Below are 13295 nucleotides of genomic sequence, written 5' to 3' on the forward strand. Positions count from 1 at the left end.
GCAGGGGGCCATTGGGGCCGAGGAGCCAATCGGAGCAGGACAGAGGCGGGAAGACTGTACGCCAACTTGAGCGAGCCTTCTGGATACGTCATCGCTCCGCGCCGCGGTGAGGACTTTCCAGGCCCGGGTCAGGGCAATGGAGGCAGCCGCGGCTCCGGCTGTGAGGGGGCTGCGCGCGGGCTGCCAGCGTCTCTGCTACGGGGCAGGTACGGGGCGGCTTTGCGCTGGGGTCACCCCCTCACCTGGGGTCACAGCTTCCCCCTCTTATGGCAACAGTGGGGTATCCCCTTCCTGCGTCACCGCCCCCAGATCCCACCCCCTCCCTGGGGTACCCCATTCCCCCGTCACGTTCCGGGGTCACTGCCCCCAGACTTCCCCTTCCCTGGGGTACCCCCTTTCCCCATACGCCGTCACCTTCCGGGTCAGTCCATACCCTGCCACTTTCTGGGGTCATGCCCACTCCAGTCCCTGGGTTCACCCCTTCCTCCCATATGTTATTGCCGCCTGGGGTCACTCCTCCATCCTCTTCCTGGGGTCACCAAATTAATGGGCAGCAGGTTTAAAACAAACAAAAGGAAGTATTTTTTCACACAGTGCACAGTCAACCTGTGGAGCTCCTTGCCAGAGGATGTTGTGAAGGACAAGACTTTAAAAGGGTTAAAAAAAAGAACTGGGGGTCCATCAATGGCTATTGGTAGGGATGGTGTCCCTAGCCTCTGTTTGCCAGAAGCTGGGAATGGGTGACAGGGAATGGATCGCTTGATAGTTACTTGTTCAGTTCATTCCCTCTGGGGCACCTAGCATTGGCCAGTGTCGGAAGACAGGATCCTGGGCTAGATGGAGCTTTGGTCTGACCCAGTGTGGCCGTTCTTATGGGGTCACCCCTTCCAGTCATACTCTATCCCTTGCAGGTTTACAATTATCTCCACCCTCTCTTATCCCCACCCTGGAGTCACCTCCCACCAGCCCATCCCCTTCAAGGGTCGTCCATCACCCCTGTGCTTTATCCCCACTCCTGGGGTCATCTGAGCTCCTTTGAGTTTAATCCCCCATATCCCACTTTCACCCTAAGGTAACCTGTCATCTGTTCCCCTTCTCTCCATTTTCCATTCCTGACTCAGAATCCCTCCCCTGCATCACACTGGAGTCATGTATCAGAAAGGGGTAAGTAAGTAGGTACAATATTGAGTAAATGGTGTGTGCACTCCATGTTAAGTGTATGGATATTTCATTAAGACTTCCCTCACTTTCAGTGGTGGTAGAGAATTATAGCTCACATCAGTTGTATCTCTGTTTGACAGGTTCTGAAAGAAAATGGAGTTTGCAGTCAAAACAGACTTCTTTCAGATTTTATAGTACTGGAATGACGTTGGACAACATCAACAAGCCAGCCATAGATCGCATAATCAGGGTGGATCATGCAGGGGAATATGGGGCAAATCGTATTTATGCTGGGCAAATGGCTGTGCTAGGTAGAACTACAGTAGGACCAGTCATTCAGGTTAGTATCTGTGGATCTAACTCCATCTTATCTTTATGCTTCTTATGTACTCAAAGACATATTCTTTAGCTGAAGTACAATAAAATAAATCACAAGGCTATAATTTAAGGTTTGCAATGTTTACTTTAAAACAACTGGTCTTACAAAAGCTCTTCCTATGGTAAAGTATAAGTATGACACATAACATCATAGTGATCGGATTGGCGGATGAGTAGAACCCTACCAAATTCATGGTCCATTTTTGTCAATTTCATGGTCATAGGATTTTTAAAATAATAAATTTCATGATTTCCGCTATTTAAATCTGAAATTTCATGGTGTTGTAATTGTAGTTGTAAATGACCCAAAAAGGAATTGCGGAGGGGGCGGTCACAAGGTTATTGTATGGCTGGGTTGCAGTATTGCTACCCTTAGGTGATGCTGCCTTCAGAGCTGGGCAGCTGGAGAGCAGCAACTGCTGGCTGGGGTCTCAGCTCTGAAGGCAGAGCCGCTGCTAGCAGCAGCACAGAAGTAAGGATGGCATGGTATGGTATTGCCACCCTTACTTCTGTGCTGTTGCCTGCAGAGCTGGGCCCTCAGTCAGCAGCCGACACTTTCCAGCCGCCCAGCTCTGGTATGGTATTACCATCCTTACTTCTGCACTGCTGCTGGTGGGGCGCTGCCTTGAGAGCTGGGCACCCGGGCATCAGCCGCCAGTCTCCAGCTGCCCAGCTCTGAAGGCAGTGCAGAAGGAAGGGTGGCGATACCACAATCCCTCTAAAATAAGCTTGCAGCCCCACTTAAATTTCCTTTTGGGTCAGGACTCCCAATTTGAGAAATGCTGGTCTCCCCTGTGAAATCTGTATAGTACAGGGTAAAAGCACACAAAGATCGCGGGAGGGGACCAGAATTCACTATCCGTGACGTGTTTTTCATGATCGTGAATTTGGTCAGGCACAACTGATGAGTGAATCATAGACATGCAGTTGTTGCAGTGGTTTGACAAAGGTTTCATTGTTATGTTTTAGGTGTCAAGAATCTTGTAAAATAAAACTCATTTTATATGAAATAAAAGGAATTAGGGAAAGCTGTGAAATAACTGTTCATATTCCCTTTCTCCGAAATGTTAACTTATTACTGAATATAAATAGGTTTTAAGAAAACCTAATAGTAAAGTGTTAACAAATATGCATGCATCTGATGAAGTGGGTATTCACCTGCGAAAGCTTATGCTCCAATAGGTCTGTTAGTCTATAAGGTGCCACAGGACTCTTTGCTGCTTTTACAGATCCAGACTAACACGGCTACCCCTCTGATACTTAACAAATATGACCAACACTCTTCCTCTAAATTCGTCAACTTTCATTCTTGCTTCTTCTGTTGTCCTCATTTTCTAATTTTTCAGCCCTCATAGAGTTTTCTGTGTTAGACAGGACCTGAATTTCCAATGTAAAAGCAAGCAAGAGGGGAAAAAAGACACACAACCCATCCCCACCCGCATACCTTTCAGGCCCTGTTTATGTATCACAGAGAAAAAAACAGTCACAAACCAATTTAATCTATTTCGTAGATGAACTTTAAAAATCAAATTAAAATTAGCATGAGCTGAAGTTAACATCCATTGATTTTTTTCTCTACATTTATAGTTAATGCCTTATTTTCTATTGTTATGTTTTTTCTGTTTATTTTATTTCTGTTGCAGCAAATGTGGGATCAAGAAAAGGACCATCTGAAAAAGTTTAATGAGTTAATTGTCACATTTAGAGTTCGACCTACTATTTTATTGCCTTTTTGGAATGTGGCAGGGTTTGCTTTAGGTGAGTGCATGGTCTTATTGATGTTGTTATTAATAATGTAGGTTTGAGGTGTGGTGTTTGAATTAATTTGTTTGATAATTACAGGTGCTGGAACTGCTTTACTTGGAAAAGAGGGTGCAATGGCTTGCACTGTGGCAGTGGAAGACAGCATATCAGAGCATTATAACAACCAGATCAGAACACTAATGGAGGAGGATCCAGAAAAATACAAAGAATTATTGCAGGTATGTGAATGTGGTTTAAAGGTATTTAACATATTCTCTGAACAGTATACTGAGACAATATTCTTCAAATGACATAAATATGGCATTTGGATTTGCATCAGATTAATTTCTTACTGCTAGTTCAGAAAACTAAAGACAGTGAAACACTCAAAATGAAAAGTGTTATGTTTAAATTAGCTGTTGGATTTTCTTTTTGATATATATTAAATGTAAATATCTGAGATCACAGCTACAGAGCCCATTTCTAGTAGTTTCAATCTGTGTTTTTGTTGGGGACAGAAAAGGCAGCCTATGGTGCCCAAACATTTTAATTTAATGGGAGGGACTAGAGAAAAAGAAAATGAACTAATTGTAATAATGTACCATGTGGCATGCTTTGGTTATACTGGGTATGACAATATCATTGCAACTTCAGATACTCTGCAGACTTTGAGAGCGGCTGATCTCTCACCTTCACTTAGACTAGGAAAGTGGTTCCTAATTCCTTAAAACTTAACACATTTGGGCCACAATCTTGCATTGAGCACCTAATGGGCAGACTACAGTGCCTGTGCATAGCCCTGTTGATTTCAATAGGGGGTCTACCTGTGAGGTGCTTGTTATAAGGTCAGGGCCTAAGAAGTCAGCTGTAACAACCTATTGACCACTACTGCCTAGTCAGTTATACTTGGGCTGACCTGTAGTGGAGGTTGGGCTGCTCCAGATCCAAGTCTCATAGTCCCAAAACTGGGATTTGAAGTAGCCCAAACTCTGTTGCTGATTAGCATCTGCATGACTGAGTGAGAGCTGAGCTATGAGCACAAAGGTACCATGTTCAAAAAGGCTGGTCTGTGTACCAGTAAAACTACAAGACAAAGCAACTACTGAATGCATCGAGCAGGATAGAGGGAGTATCAAGAACTCAAATTGTCTAGCAGAGTAAAATGTTCTAACTTTGATGTCTGGAGACCCTGAGCATGTCTTTAGCAAAAGTGTATTTTTTTTTTTTATTTATACAAATATAAAAAGAGGAGCCTACGCAAAGCCCTATGTGAGGAAAACTGTCATGTATGGTAGAAAAATCTCACACCATTAGTTCACGTGTTTTGCTTGAAGGTATTTGGTTTAATAATTTCTGCAATCGGTACTTCACAAAGGAGAAAATTTTGCGTTTTATACTCAGCTCATAGCTTGAGTCCTAGTTTTTTCTCTTCTAGGCTCTGATCCTGCAGGTTGTTTCATACAGGAGGACACTTGAATCCACTGGAGCCTCATGGACTTGCAGATGTCTTCCCTCATGGAACAATTTGCAGGATTGGGGCCTTACTGTGTAAATGTAATAATCTTGGAATGGCTGTTGTCATGTTAATTGGGCTTGTCATTATTATAGGTTTTCTTTAAAAAAAACCTGAAAAAGAAATATTAGTTTGCTAATTAGCACTTCAGTTTTCTAGAGAGATTTTTCAGAATATCAGAATAACCTGGGATTCAGGAAGTGCTCTAAATATGATAGGAAAATGTTCTAGCCTGATTTCTTAGATGAGACCAAGTGTATAATTTGTGTAGTATCTGATAACACTCCCTCAGGGGCCTTAACCCACCATTGCTTGCAGTGGGATGGACTCTATGGTCTGTCTCTTTCCATGTCATTAACCACTATGATCCTGGTTATAACCAGCATATTCATTATAGGGTTATGACATTTGGATAGGACACTCATGAATATTGCTTGAGACTCTAATGGTCCAGGAGGAGAATACACACACTTTTCTATTAGGGCTGTCAAGTGCTTAAAAAAATTAATTGCGATTAATCGCACGATTAGAAAATAGAATGCCATTTATTTAAATATTTGTGGGTGTTTTCTACATTTTCAAATATTTCGATTTCAGTGATAACACAGAATACAAAGTGGTCAGTGCTCATTTTATATTTTTGATTGCAAGTATTTGCACTGTAAAAAACAAAAAGAAATAGTATTTTTCAATTCACCTAATACAAGTACTGTAATACAATCTCTTTATCATGAAAGTTGAACTTACAAATGTAGAATTATGTACAAAAAATAACTGCATTCAAAAATAAAAATGTCAAACTTTAGACTAGAGCCTATAAGTCCACTCAGTCATACTTCTTGTTCAGCCAATCGCTCAGACAAAGAAGTTTGTTTACATTTGCAGGAGATAATGCTGCCCGCTTCTTGTTTACAATGTCACCTGCAAATGAGAACAGGCTGTTGCAGCCAGTGTTGCAAGATATTTGTGTGCCAGATGCGCTAAAGATTCATATGTTCCTTCATGCTCCAACCACCATTCTGAGGGACATGCGTCCATGCTGATGACAGGTTCTGCTTGATAGAAATCCAAAGCAGTGCGGACTGACGCATGTTCATTTTCATCATCTGAGTCAGATGCCACCAGCAGAAGGTTGATTTTCTTTTTTGGTGGTTCAGGTTCTTGTAGTTTCCGCATCGGAGTGTTGCTCTTTTAAGACTTTTGAAAGCATGCGCCATACCTCATCCCTCTCAGATTTTGGAAGGCACTTCAGCTTCTTAAACCTTGGGTCGAGTGCTGTAGCTGACTTTAGAAATCTCACATTGGTACCTTCTTTGCCTTTTGTCAAATCTGCAGTGAAAGTGTTCTTAAAATGAACAACATGTGCTGGTCATCATCCGAGACTGCTATAACATGAAACATATGGCAGAATGCAGGTAAAACAGAGCAAGGGATATACAATTCTCCCCCAAGGAGTTCAGTCACAAATTTAATTAATGCAGTATTTTTTTAACAAGCATTATCAACGTGCTTCTGGAATGGTGGCCGAAGCATGAAGGGCCATATGAATGTTTAGCATATCTGGCACATAAATACCTTGCAATGCCAGCTACAAAAATGCCATGCAAATGCCTGTTCTCACTTTCTGGTGACATTGTAAATAAGAAGAGGGCAGCATTATCGCCTGAAAATGTAAACAAACTTGTTTGTCTTAGCTATTGGCTGCACAAGAAGTACGGCTTTGTGGACTTGTAGTCTCTGAAGTTTTACATTGTTTTGTTTCTGAGTGCAGTTATGTAACAAAAAAAACCTACATTTGTAAGTTGCAATCTTTGTCGTGAAAGTGCACTACAGTACTTGTATGAGGTGAACTGAAAAATACTATTTATTTTGTTATTTTTATAGTGCAAATATTTATAATAAAAATAATAGACACTGATTTAAATTATTACACAGAATACAATATATATGAAAATGTAGAAAAACATCCAAAATATTTAATAAATTTCAGTTGGTATTCCATTGTTTAGCAGTGCGATTAAAACTGCGATTAATTGCGATTTAATTTTTTTGAGTTAATCATGTTAGTTAACTGTGATTAATCGACAGCCCTATTTTCTATATAGTTCCAAAAACATAGCATGAGCTTCTTTATTTCAGAAGCTGTTTCCTCATATACTATAGCTATGGGTTCTTCTAACTGGAAATTGTGGGGAGGGGATTTTTCAAAAGCATTCAGTTTCCTGCAGGTCTTGACCTCGGGTGTATTGTCCCTCAAGTGGTGATGTGGCCAGAAGTATGTAGTTTATGTACAGTTTCGTCATCTCGATGATTCATGTGTAGGTGAAAACTGTTACTAATCTGCTACCATTTCTTTTAAAAAGATAATAAAGAAGTTCCGGGATGATGAGCTGGAGCACCACGATGTAGGGCTTGACCACGGTGCAGAATTGGTAGGCGTAGAGCATTAATTCATTGCTATGCATCCAGTTGTGATGGTCTCTCCTTCTCTTTGTGCAAATGAAAGTATAGAGCGTGGGTGGAAAATAACAGTACAATAATATTTCTTAGTCTTTCTCAGGAAGCAGGTATAAGATAACACTGAAGGCATCTTCTTCAGAATCTGAAATGATGTGAATTTTTTTCCAGCAACAGAGTAGCATCCCGTTATGCTGCTGTTAAAACTAGTTCTTTGTTCCTAGCTAAGTATTGCACTCAACTCTGCTTTTGTTTCTTCAAATTGTAGCCTAATTTGAGTTTTCTTAAAAGATCAGATTAATAAGTAGACCTTTTGTCAGATAGAATAGTCGATCCCTTTCAGTCTTGGGAATCCAGATATCACCCTGATATACCAAACACAATTGATTTAGGGTGAAACTCTGGACCAAATTCTTCCTTCTCGTAATGCTTCATGAGCTCTGTGTAGTCCCTCTACTGTTTTCCTACCTCTGTGTGGGGGACCTGAAAGAGTCCTGTTATGTGGAGGGAAGGGGCATATTTTTCTCACATACAATATGTTTTAGTGCAAGGTAACGCCCTTTAAAAAAAAAAAAGGCTATTTGTCCTTTTCTGTGAAAGCAATATTGTTTCTCTAATGTAGATGAAAACAAATCTTTATATATTTAATATTTTTTTAAAAAATTAATACACGCCTTGTTACCACAAATCTATTTTTTTTTAATTAAGACTTCATCCAATGCCTAATTATTATCTTTCTTTTTTATAGGCACCAGCTTATTCGCTTTTGAAGACTGCTATACAAATTGGATGTAAAGCTGCAATATTTTTATCAGAGCGAATTTAGCACTCTATTTTTCAATAATATAAAAGATTATGGTATTAATTTAAGAGTTAACCAGTGCACTTGTCAAATTATGTGAAACTAATCGATATTTTTTACAGTAACTGACTTTTTTCCCCCTTCTTTTTATAAAGGATCTGATTCTGCCAGTCTTACTTATGCTAAGTAGTATCTTGCGCAATAGGTATTTTCATTGAAATTAGTGGGGCTACATGTGAAGTAATATACTTACAATGTGAGTATGGATGGTAGAACTGGGTCCTTATTGACTATATCTAAAATGAAATTAAAAGGCTGTTTTTTTAACCAAAAAAAAAAAAAATCTGCTGGTTTTGCAAGTATTCACAAGGTGGCAGTAAAGCGTGTGTCTATAGTTATATAAGTTATATAAGTCTATAAGTTATAGTACATACATTTAGTATTAGCCTTCTGTACTTGTACAGACTTTTAAAAATGAGCTAATCCTTCAATTTAAGACAATACATTTAGCACGGATTATTTTCTGAGTTTTATTTTCAGGGGAAGTAAATCAAGTTCTGGTAAGAATATTTCCCTCATATGTCTCAAATAAAGGTCTGTTATTACAGGGCTCTATTTCATTGATATGACTTTCAACTTTGTATTCTTCTTGGGCCTAATTCTGAAGTTATTTAGTCAAAAATTCCCTTTGTCCTGAATGTGTACAGAAAAAGTGGGCCCTATATACTTGATTTAAAGCAGAAGGACACAGATACTAGGTGCAATTGGCAACAGTGTTTCTTTTCATGAGTTTTAGCTCTTCCTATCCCATCTCTTCTTGGATAGAAACACACCAGCTTTCACAGAGCAAGGGAATAGGGTTCCCCAAACCTCTTAAAAGCACGCTAGCATGAGAGCAATTGAAGTAAACTAGACAAAATTCTGACTGCATCTTTCACAAGAAGTGCATACTGTCAATGCCTGATAATGACAGAGAAATACAGACCGCTCCATGCAATAATGCTGTTGGTATATCTTAAGCTGGAGGGATCACTGCCAGTTAATTCAGCAGAAGTACAGATTTTACAAAACTTCTTTCTAGAGCCCTGGGATGTAGACAGTTAATGGCTTCAAGCGGCCAAAGAGTAGGATTCAGACGTGAATTTCCAGATGAGACTGGTACAGCTTGTTTAGTAGGGAACTACTCATACAGTACAGGAGATCTTGGGCCATGTGGTGTCCAATGTTCCTTCTGCCTAAAGCACCTCTTGCTCATTCTTCCATTGTCACTGCCTTCTAGGGAAGGTGTAATCAAAACGAAAACTTTAAAGGAAATTCGGTACCGTTTTTTCACACACAAATATTCCTTTTTAACATTTTATAGTTTAATAACGAGTCAGGCCAATTTAATGCTACTTATGGCAGAGACTAAACCGCTTGCACTTCAATGCAAAATTTTCACAGTGACCTCTGCAGTGTTTAAGCAAAATCACTTCCGGAATGTATGCCAGTTAGGTGTGCTGACCTATTGATATAAAATCATTTGAGGTCACTGTTAAATTTGTGTTAAAGTGCAAGTTTGAAGCTGGGATACGTATTGATTTTGGTTGTCTGTTGGAGATAAGCTTTCACTTTTATCAACAGTGTTGTATGAAGATGGAAAGGAATGTAAAAGTCTTTCCTCTTAAATCATGGAAACAAAAAGTTATGGTTTTGGGTGGAGGGATGTTAGCCGACGGCCAAGGATGTTGGTGAGGTGCCAGCTATGCCCGTTTATACCATCCGTGACTTTAACCGCTAGGACGCACTGTCCCTTCACGGCGGGCAGCCCGGGCTAGGCTGACGGATGCCCCAAGGTCCTAACCACCCGTGACTTTAACTGCTAGAGCTCAGAGCTCCTTCGCAGCGGGCAGCCAGGATTGACTGACAGGTGCCCCAAGAGTTTGCCCTGTGGAGGCGGCACAACTCAACGCTAGGCTCTTAGTACTCTCACCTAATGGCCAGGCTTTAGAGCCAAAACGGCTGAGGTTCTTTAATTGTGTTGGCTGCTTTACAGTAAACCAGAGAAAACAAGTGAGGCTTATGCACAAATGGTTACCAAAATTTATTAAGCTAGATTCTAATCATGTGGTTACAAAATTGCTAGTGCCTACTTATTTAAATGTAGAGATGTTACACACACAAACAAGTTACAAAACTGAAGCCACAATCCCAAAGAAAGAAAACAAAGTATAGAGCTCTATTTCAAAATATGTGTACACTAAAGATAGGAGATCAGGTGTGGGTGCTTCTTACCCTCCTTGCATCTCTCGATTCCAGCGGTGCCAAGCCAGGATCGGTCACTCAATTCCGCGGAAAGACGAATAAGGGACAAGGCTTAGGGACCCTCTTAGCTGCAGAAGCCTTGGGAGGCTGTCACTTATCTGACCAGCAGATAGATAGTGAAAAGCACTCAAAAATCATGGTGCTGTAGGTCCCCTACTTATACCTCTGTACTCCTTTATTCTCTTTCTCCTTTCTTATGCCAAATTGAGGCTGGTCTGTCTGGGTGACGCCAGCTTTCGCAAAAGTAGTTTACACTTGCAAGGGAGAGAAACAATAAGTTTCGACTACTGGACATTTCTTTTATCAGGGTAAATATTTTCCCACCTAGGATGTTGGTGTGCGTGCATCATGCTATTTAGTAGGGGCTAAGAGCCATGTCTGTCACAGGGCCTCTGCCTGCTGTGAGCTTAATCGTTGTATCTGTTCCCAGAGGCACATTGTAGCAGCACACCTGTGCTTTTCACAGCTTCAAAGGCTGTGCTGGAATATATGTTAAGTGCCCTGTTCCGGCTTCCTCCTGTGTTTCCAGCAATGCTGGTCTGAGGGGGGGCTAGCTGTCTGGCTACAAGGGAGTGTGTCCTGTTCCAACCTTATCTGCCACTAAACATAGTTCTTGTTTGCTAAGCTAGTTTTCATCCTTTCTGTTGAATGGAGAGCATTTAGCTTGTTTGCCAGATTAGAAATAGAATCCTTTTGTTGTTCAAGATTAAAAGTTGTAGCATATCAAGCACTGTTTCTTACAGACAAACCGAACAGTGGTGGAGAAATTATTGAAAAGCTGGCTCACAAGTGGGGAGTAGCATTTTTTGTATGACTTCTTTGCAAAGGAGGGAATCAGAAGGTGAGAAACAGGGCATCTCAGAGGTACTGCTCATGCCACTATTATTGAAGTGTTGTTAGCACTACCAATATAAAACCTCTTTTACAGGGGGCTTATAAGTCATCTGTAAAAATTCATTCCTAGCTAAAACTTGGCATTTAAGGTTTCTGCAAGAGGATGATTTCCCTGCCCCCTTTCCCCGCCTTAAATTTGGTCAAAAAAAGTAGATCTTCAATAGAAACTTTTTGTATGCTCCCTATCAATAGTCACAATGGCTCTTTATATAAACAGAAACAACAAAACCATCTAATTGGACAGGCAGTGGGATAAATTCTGTTCTCAGCTACACCAGTGTAGATCTGGAGAAACTCCATTGACTTCTAATGAGTTGAAGTGGACATCACTGAAGTCATTTACATTGTTTAAACAAAGTATAATTTGGTCCACAGTCCTTAGTCTCTTCACTCGCCTACTGGACCCACTCGACCCATTGGCTTTAACTCATCTAAATCACTGAGTTCACGGGGAGTGGGAGTAAAAAGAAGTGAACTGTTCAAACAGACTTCCTGGATGAACCCCAGGAAGCTGTGACTAGCTCAGATATGACTTACGTTAGTATTGAGCTAATGGTGTTCTCTGCCCTGGTTAATGCATTGATTTGATGTAAATGTTTGCCTGGAATGAAATCTAGATCTCCTGGTTCCATTCTCTATCCACTGGCCCATTCTGCCTCCCTTTTACCCTTGTGCTCATCTGTTCAGTAGGGAGAGGATTTTTTTAAACACTTGCTCATTGGCAGACTTTTTGGATCTGTAAAGCAGCGTGGGGCAATTGGTGTTCTTGACATGTTCCATATTGTACCCTGTACATGCCACACACATTCTGCAGAAATATTGCAGACCTCATCAACTTGTTTTTCTTAAGTTTCTTAGCAAAGGGCTTATCTATACTTGGAAATTGACTGAAATAACTGTTGGGGAATCATTATTTCGGTGTAAGGCCCTGTGTAGACACTTTTTTATTCTGGAATAAGAGTGTTTTTTTCTGATTTAGCTTAATCCACTATAACCCTTTTCCCATTACAGTATTATTAGCTTGAAACCTGTTAGTATTTAAGATGTCTGTGAAGTCACAAAGCGGAACACTTACATGTGGATTTTAGGACCTGTGAAATGAGTAGACATCATTTATCATAAAAACATCAACCCCGTAGGCTAATAGTCTAATTCTGGGGAGCCTGGAAGACCGGGCTTCCCAGCAATTTGTGGAAATTTTTGATGTAGCAGAAAGTGACTTTTCCATTGGAAAATCATTCTGACAGAAGAGTCCCAACAGTGGTAGAAATTGCCTTTTTGGCTGTTAGATGATCATTGTAAGCAAGTCCATGAAATTGATATTCCCAATCTGGTATATGTACATGTAGTGGTTAAATCTGCCTTTTGCCATCATAGATCATTCTAACAGGTGTTTTGGTGCTAAGGAGTTAAATTATTATTGGCTCTTGTTAGTACTCCAACAAGCTGTATCACCCTTTACTTGTAGGCATGTGTCATTATAGGTGCAGAGTTCTTTGTTGCTTGTCAAAGCTTCCAAGATCATTGCAAGAGTAATCTCCAATTTGATCCTCGCAGCTGAAAGCCCCACTGTTCACTGTAAGTAGAGCTGAAAGTAAGCCGGTATGGTCTGGCGTACCAGCAAGAGCCAGTACGCCATGCCGGACCAGATTGGCTTCCCCAAGCTTCCCGCAGCAGCAGGAGCCCCGGGCCCTTTAAAGTGCCCCCTGACCCAGCTGCTGGAGCCCTGGGGTAGCGATTTAGGGACTCAGCAGTGATTTAAAGAGCCCGGAACTCCGCTGCGGTAGCAGCGGCCAGATCCCAGGGCCCTTTAAATCGCCCCTGAGCCCCAGGGCTCCCAGCTATCTCTGCAGCTGGTAGCTCCAGGGGTGATTTAAAGGCCCAGGGGCTCCCAGCCGCAGCCAGAGCCCTGGGGCCTTTAAATCTTGATTTAAAGGGCCTGGGTATTTAAAGGCCCCACCTCTTCTGGTTGAGGCCCCGCCTCTTCCAGTTGAGGCCACGCCTCCTACTCAGGACTCTGGAGTATTGGTAAATCCTTTAAAT

General features: G+C 41.2%; 1 protein-coding gene across 2 annotated transcripts; it reads left to right on the forward strand.

The window, feature by feature from the left end:
- The first annotated feature begins 87 nt into the window (after window positions 1-87).
- COQ7 (coenzyme Q7, hydroxylase) lies at window positions 88-11552 on the forward strand. Of its 2 annotated transcripts, XM_073362316.2 has the most exons (7): window positions 126-206; window positions 1122-1164; window positions 1302-1501; window positions 3183-3297; window positions 3382-3521; window positions 7159-7227; window positions 8001-11552. In XM_073362316.2, the coding sequence occupies exons 3-7, from the start codon at window positions 1364-1366 to the stop codon at window positions 8076-8078; spliced, it is 540 nt and encodes a 179-aa protein (XP_073218417.1). In that variant the 5' UTR covers window positions 126-206; window positions 1122-1164; window positions 1302-1363; the 3' UTR covers window positions 8079-11552. The 2 variants fall into 2 exon arrangements, with proteins under 2 accessions (XP_073218416.1, XP_073218417.1); XM_073362315.1 differs by lacking the exon at window positions 1122-1164 and having other exon boundaries at window positions 88-206.
- The last annotated feature ends 1743 nt before the right edge of the window (window positions 11553-13295 follow it).

The sequence above is a fragment of the Lepidochelys kempii genome, chromosome 10, assembly GCF_965140285.1.
Source record: "Lepidochelys kempii isolate rLepKem1 chromosome 10, rLepKem1.hap1, whole genome shotgun sequence".
In the NCBI taxonomy this organism is placed as follows: domain Eukaryota; kingdom Metazoa; phylum Chordata; order Testudines; family Cheloniidae; genus Lepidochelys; species Lepidochelys kempii.

Bases quoted from the DNA above. Each gene is read 5' to 3' on its own strand.
- COQ7 (XM_073362315.1), top strand. From the start codon at position 137: ATGGAGGCAGCCGCGGCTCCGGCTGTGAGGGGGCTGCGCGCGGGCTGC. The intron at 1,502-3,182 runs GTTAGTATCTGT...TTTCTGTTGCAG, and splicing joins CAGTAGGACCAGTCATTCAG to CAAATGTGGGATCAAGAAAA. The intron at 3,522-7,158 runs GTATGTGAATGT...TCTTTTAAAAAG, and splicing joins AATACAAAGAATTATTGCAG to ATAATAAAGAAGTTCCGGGA.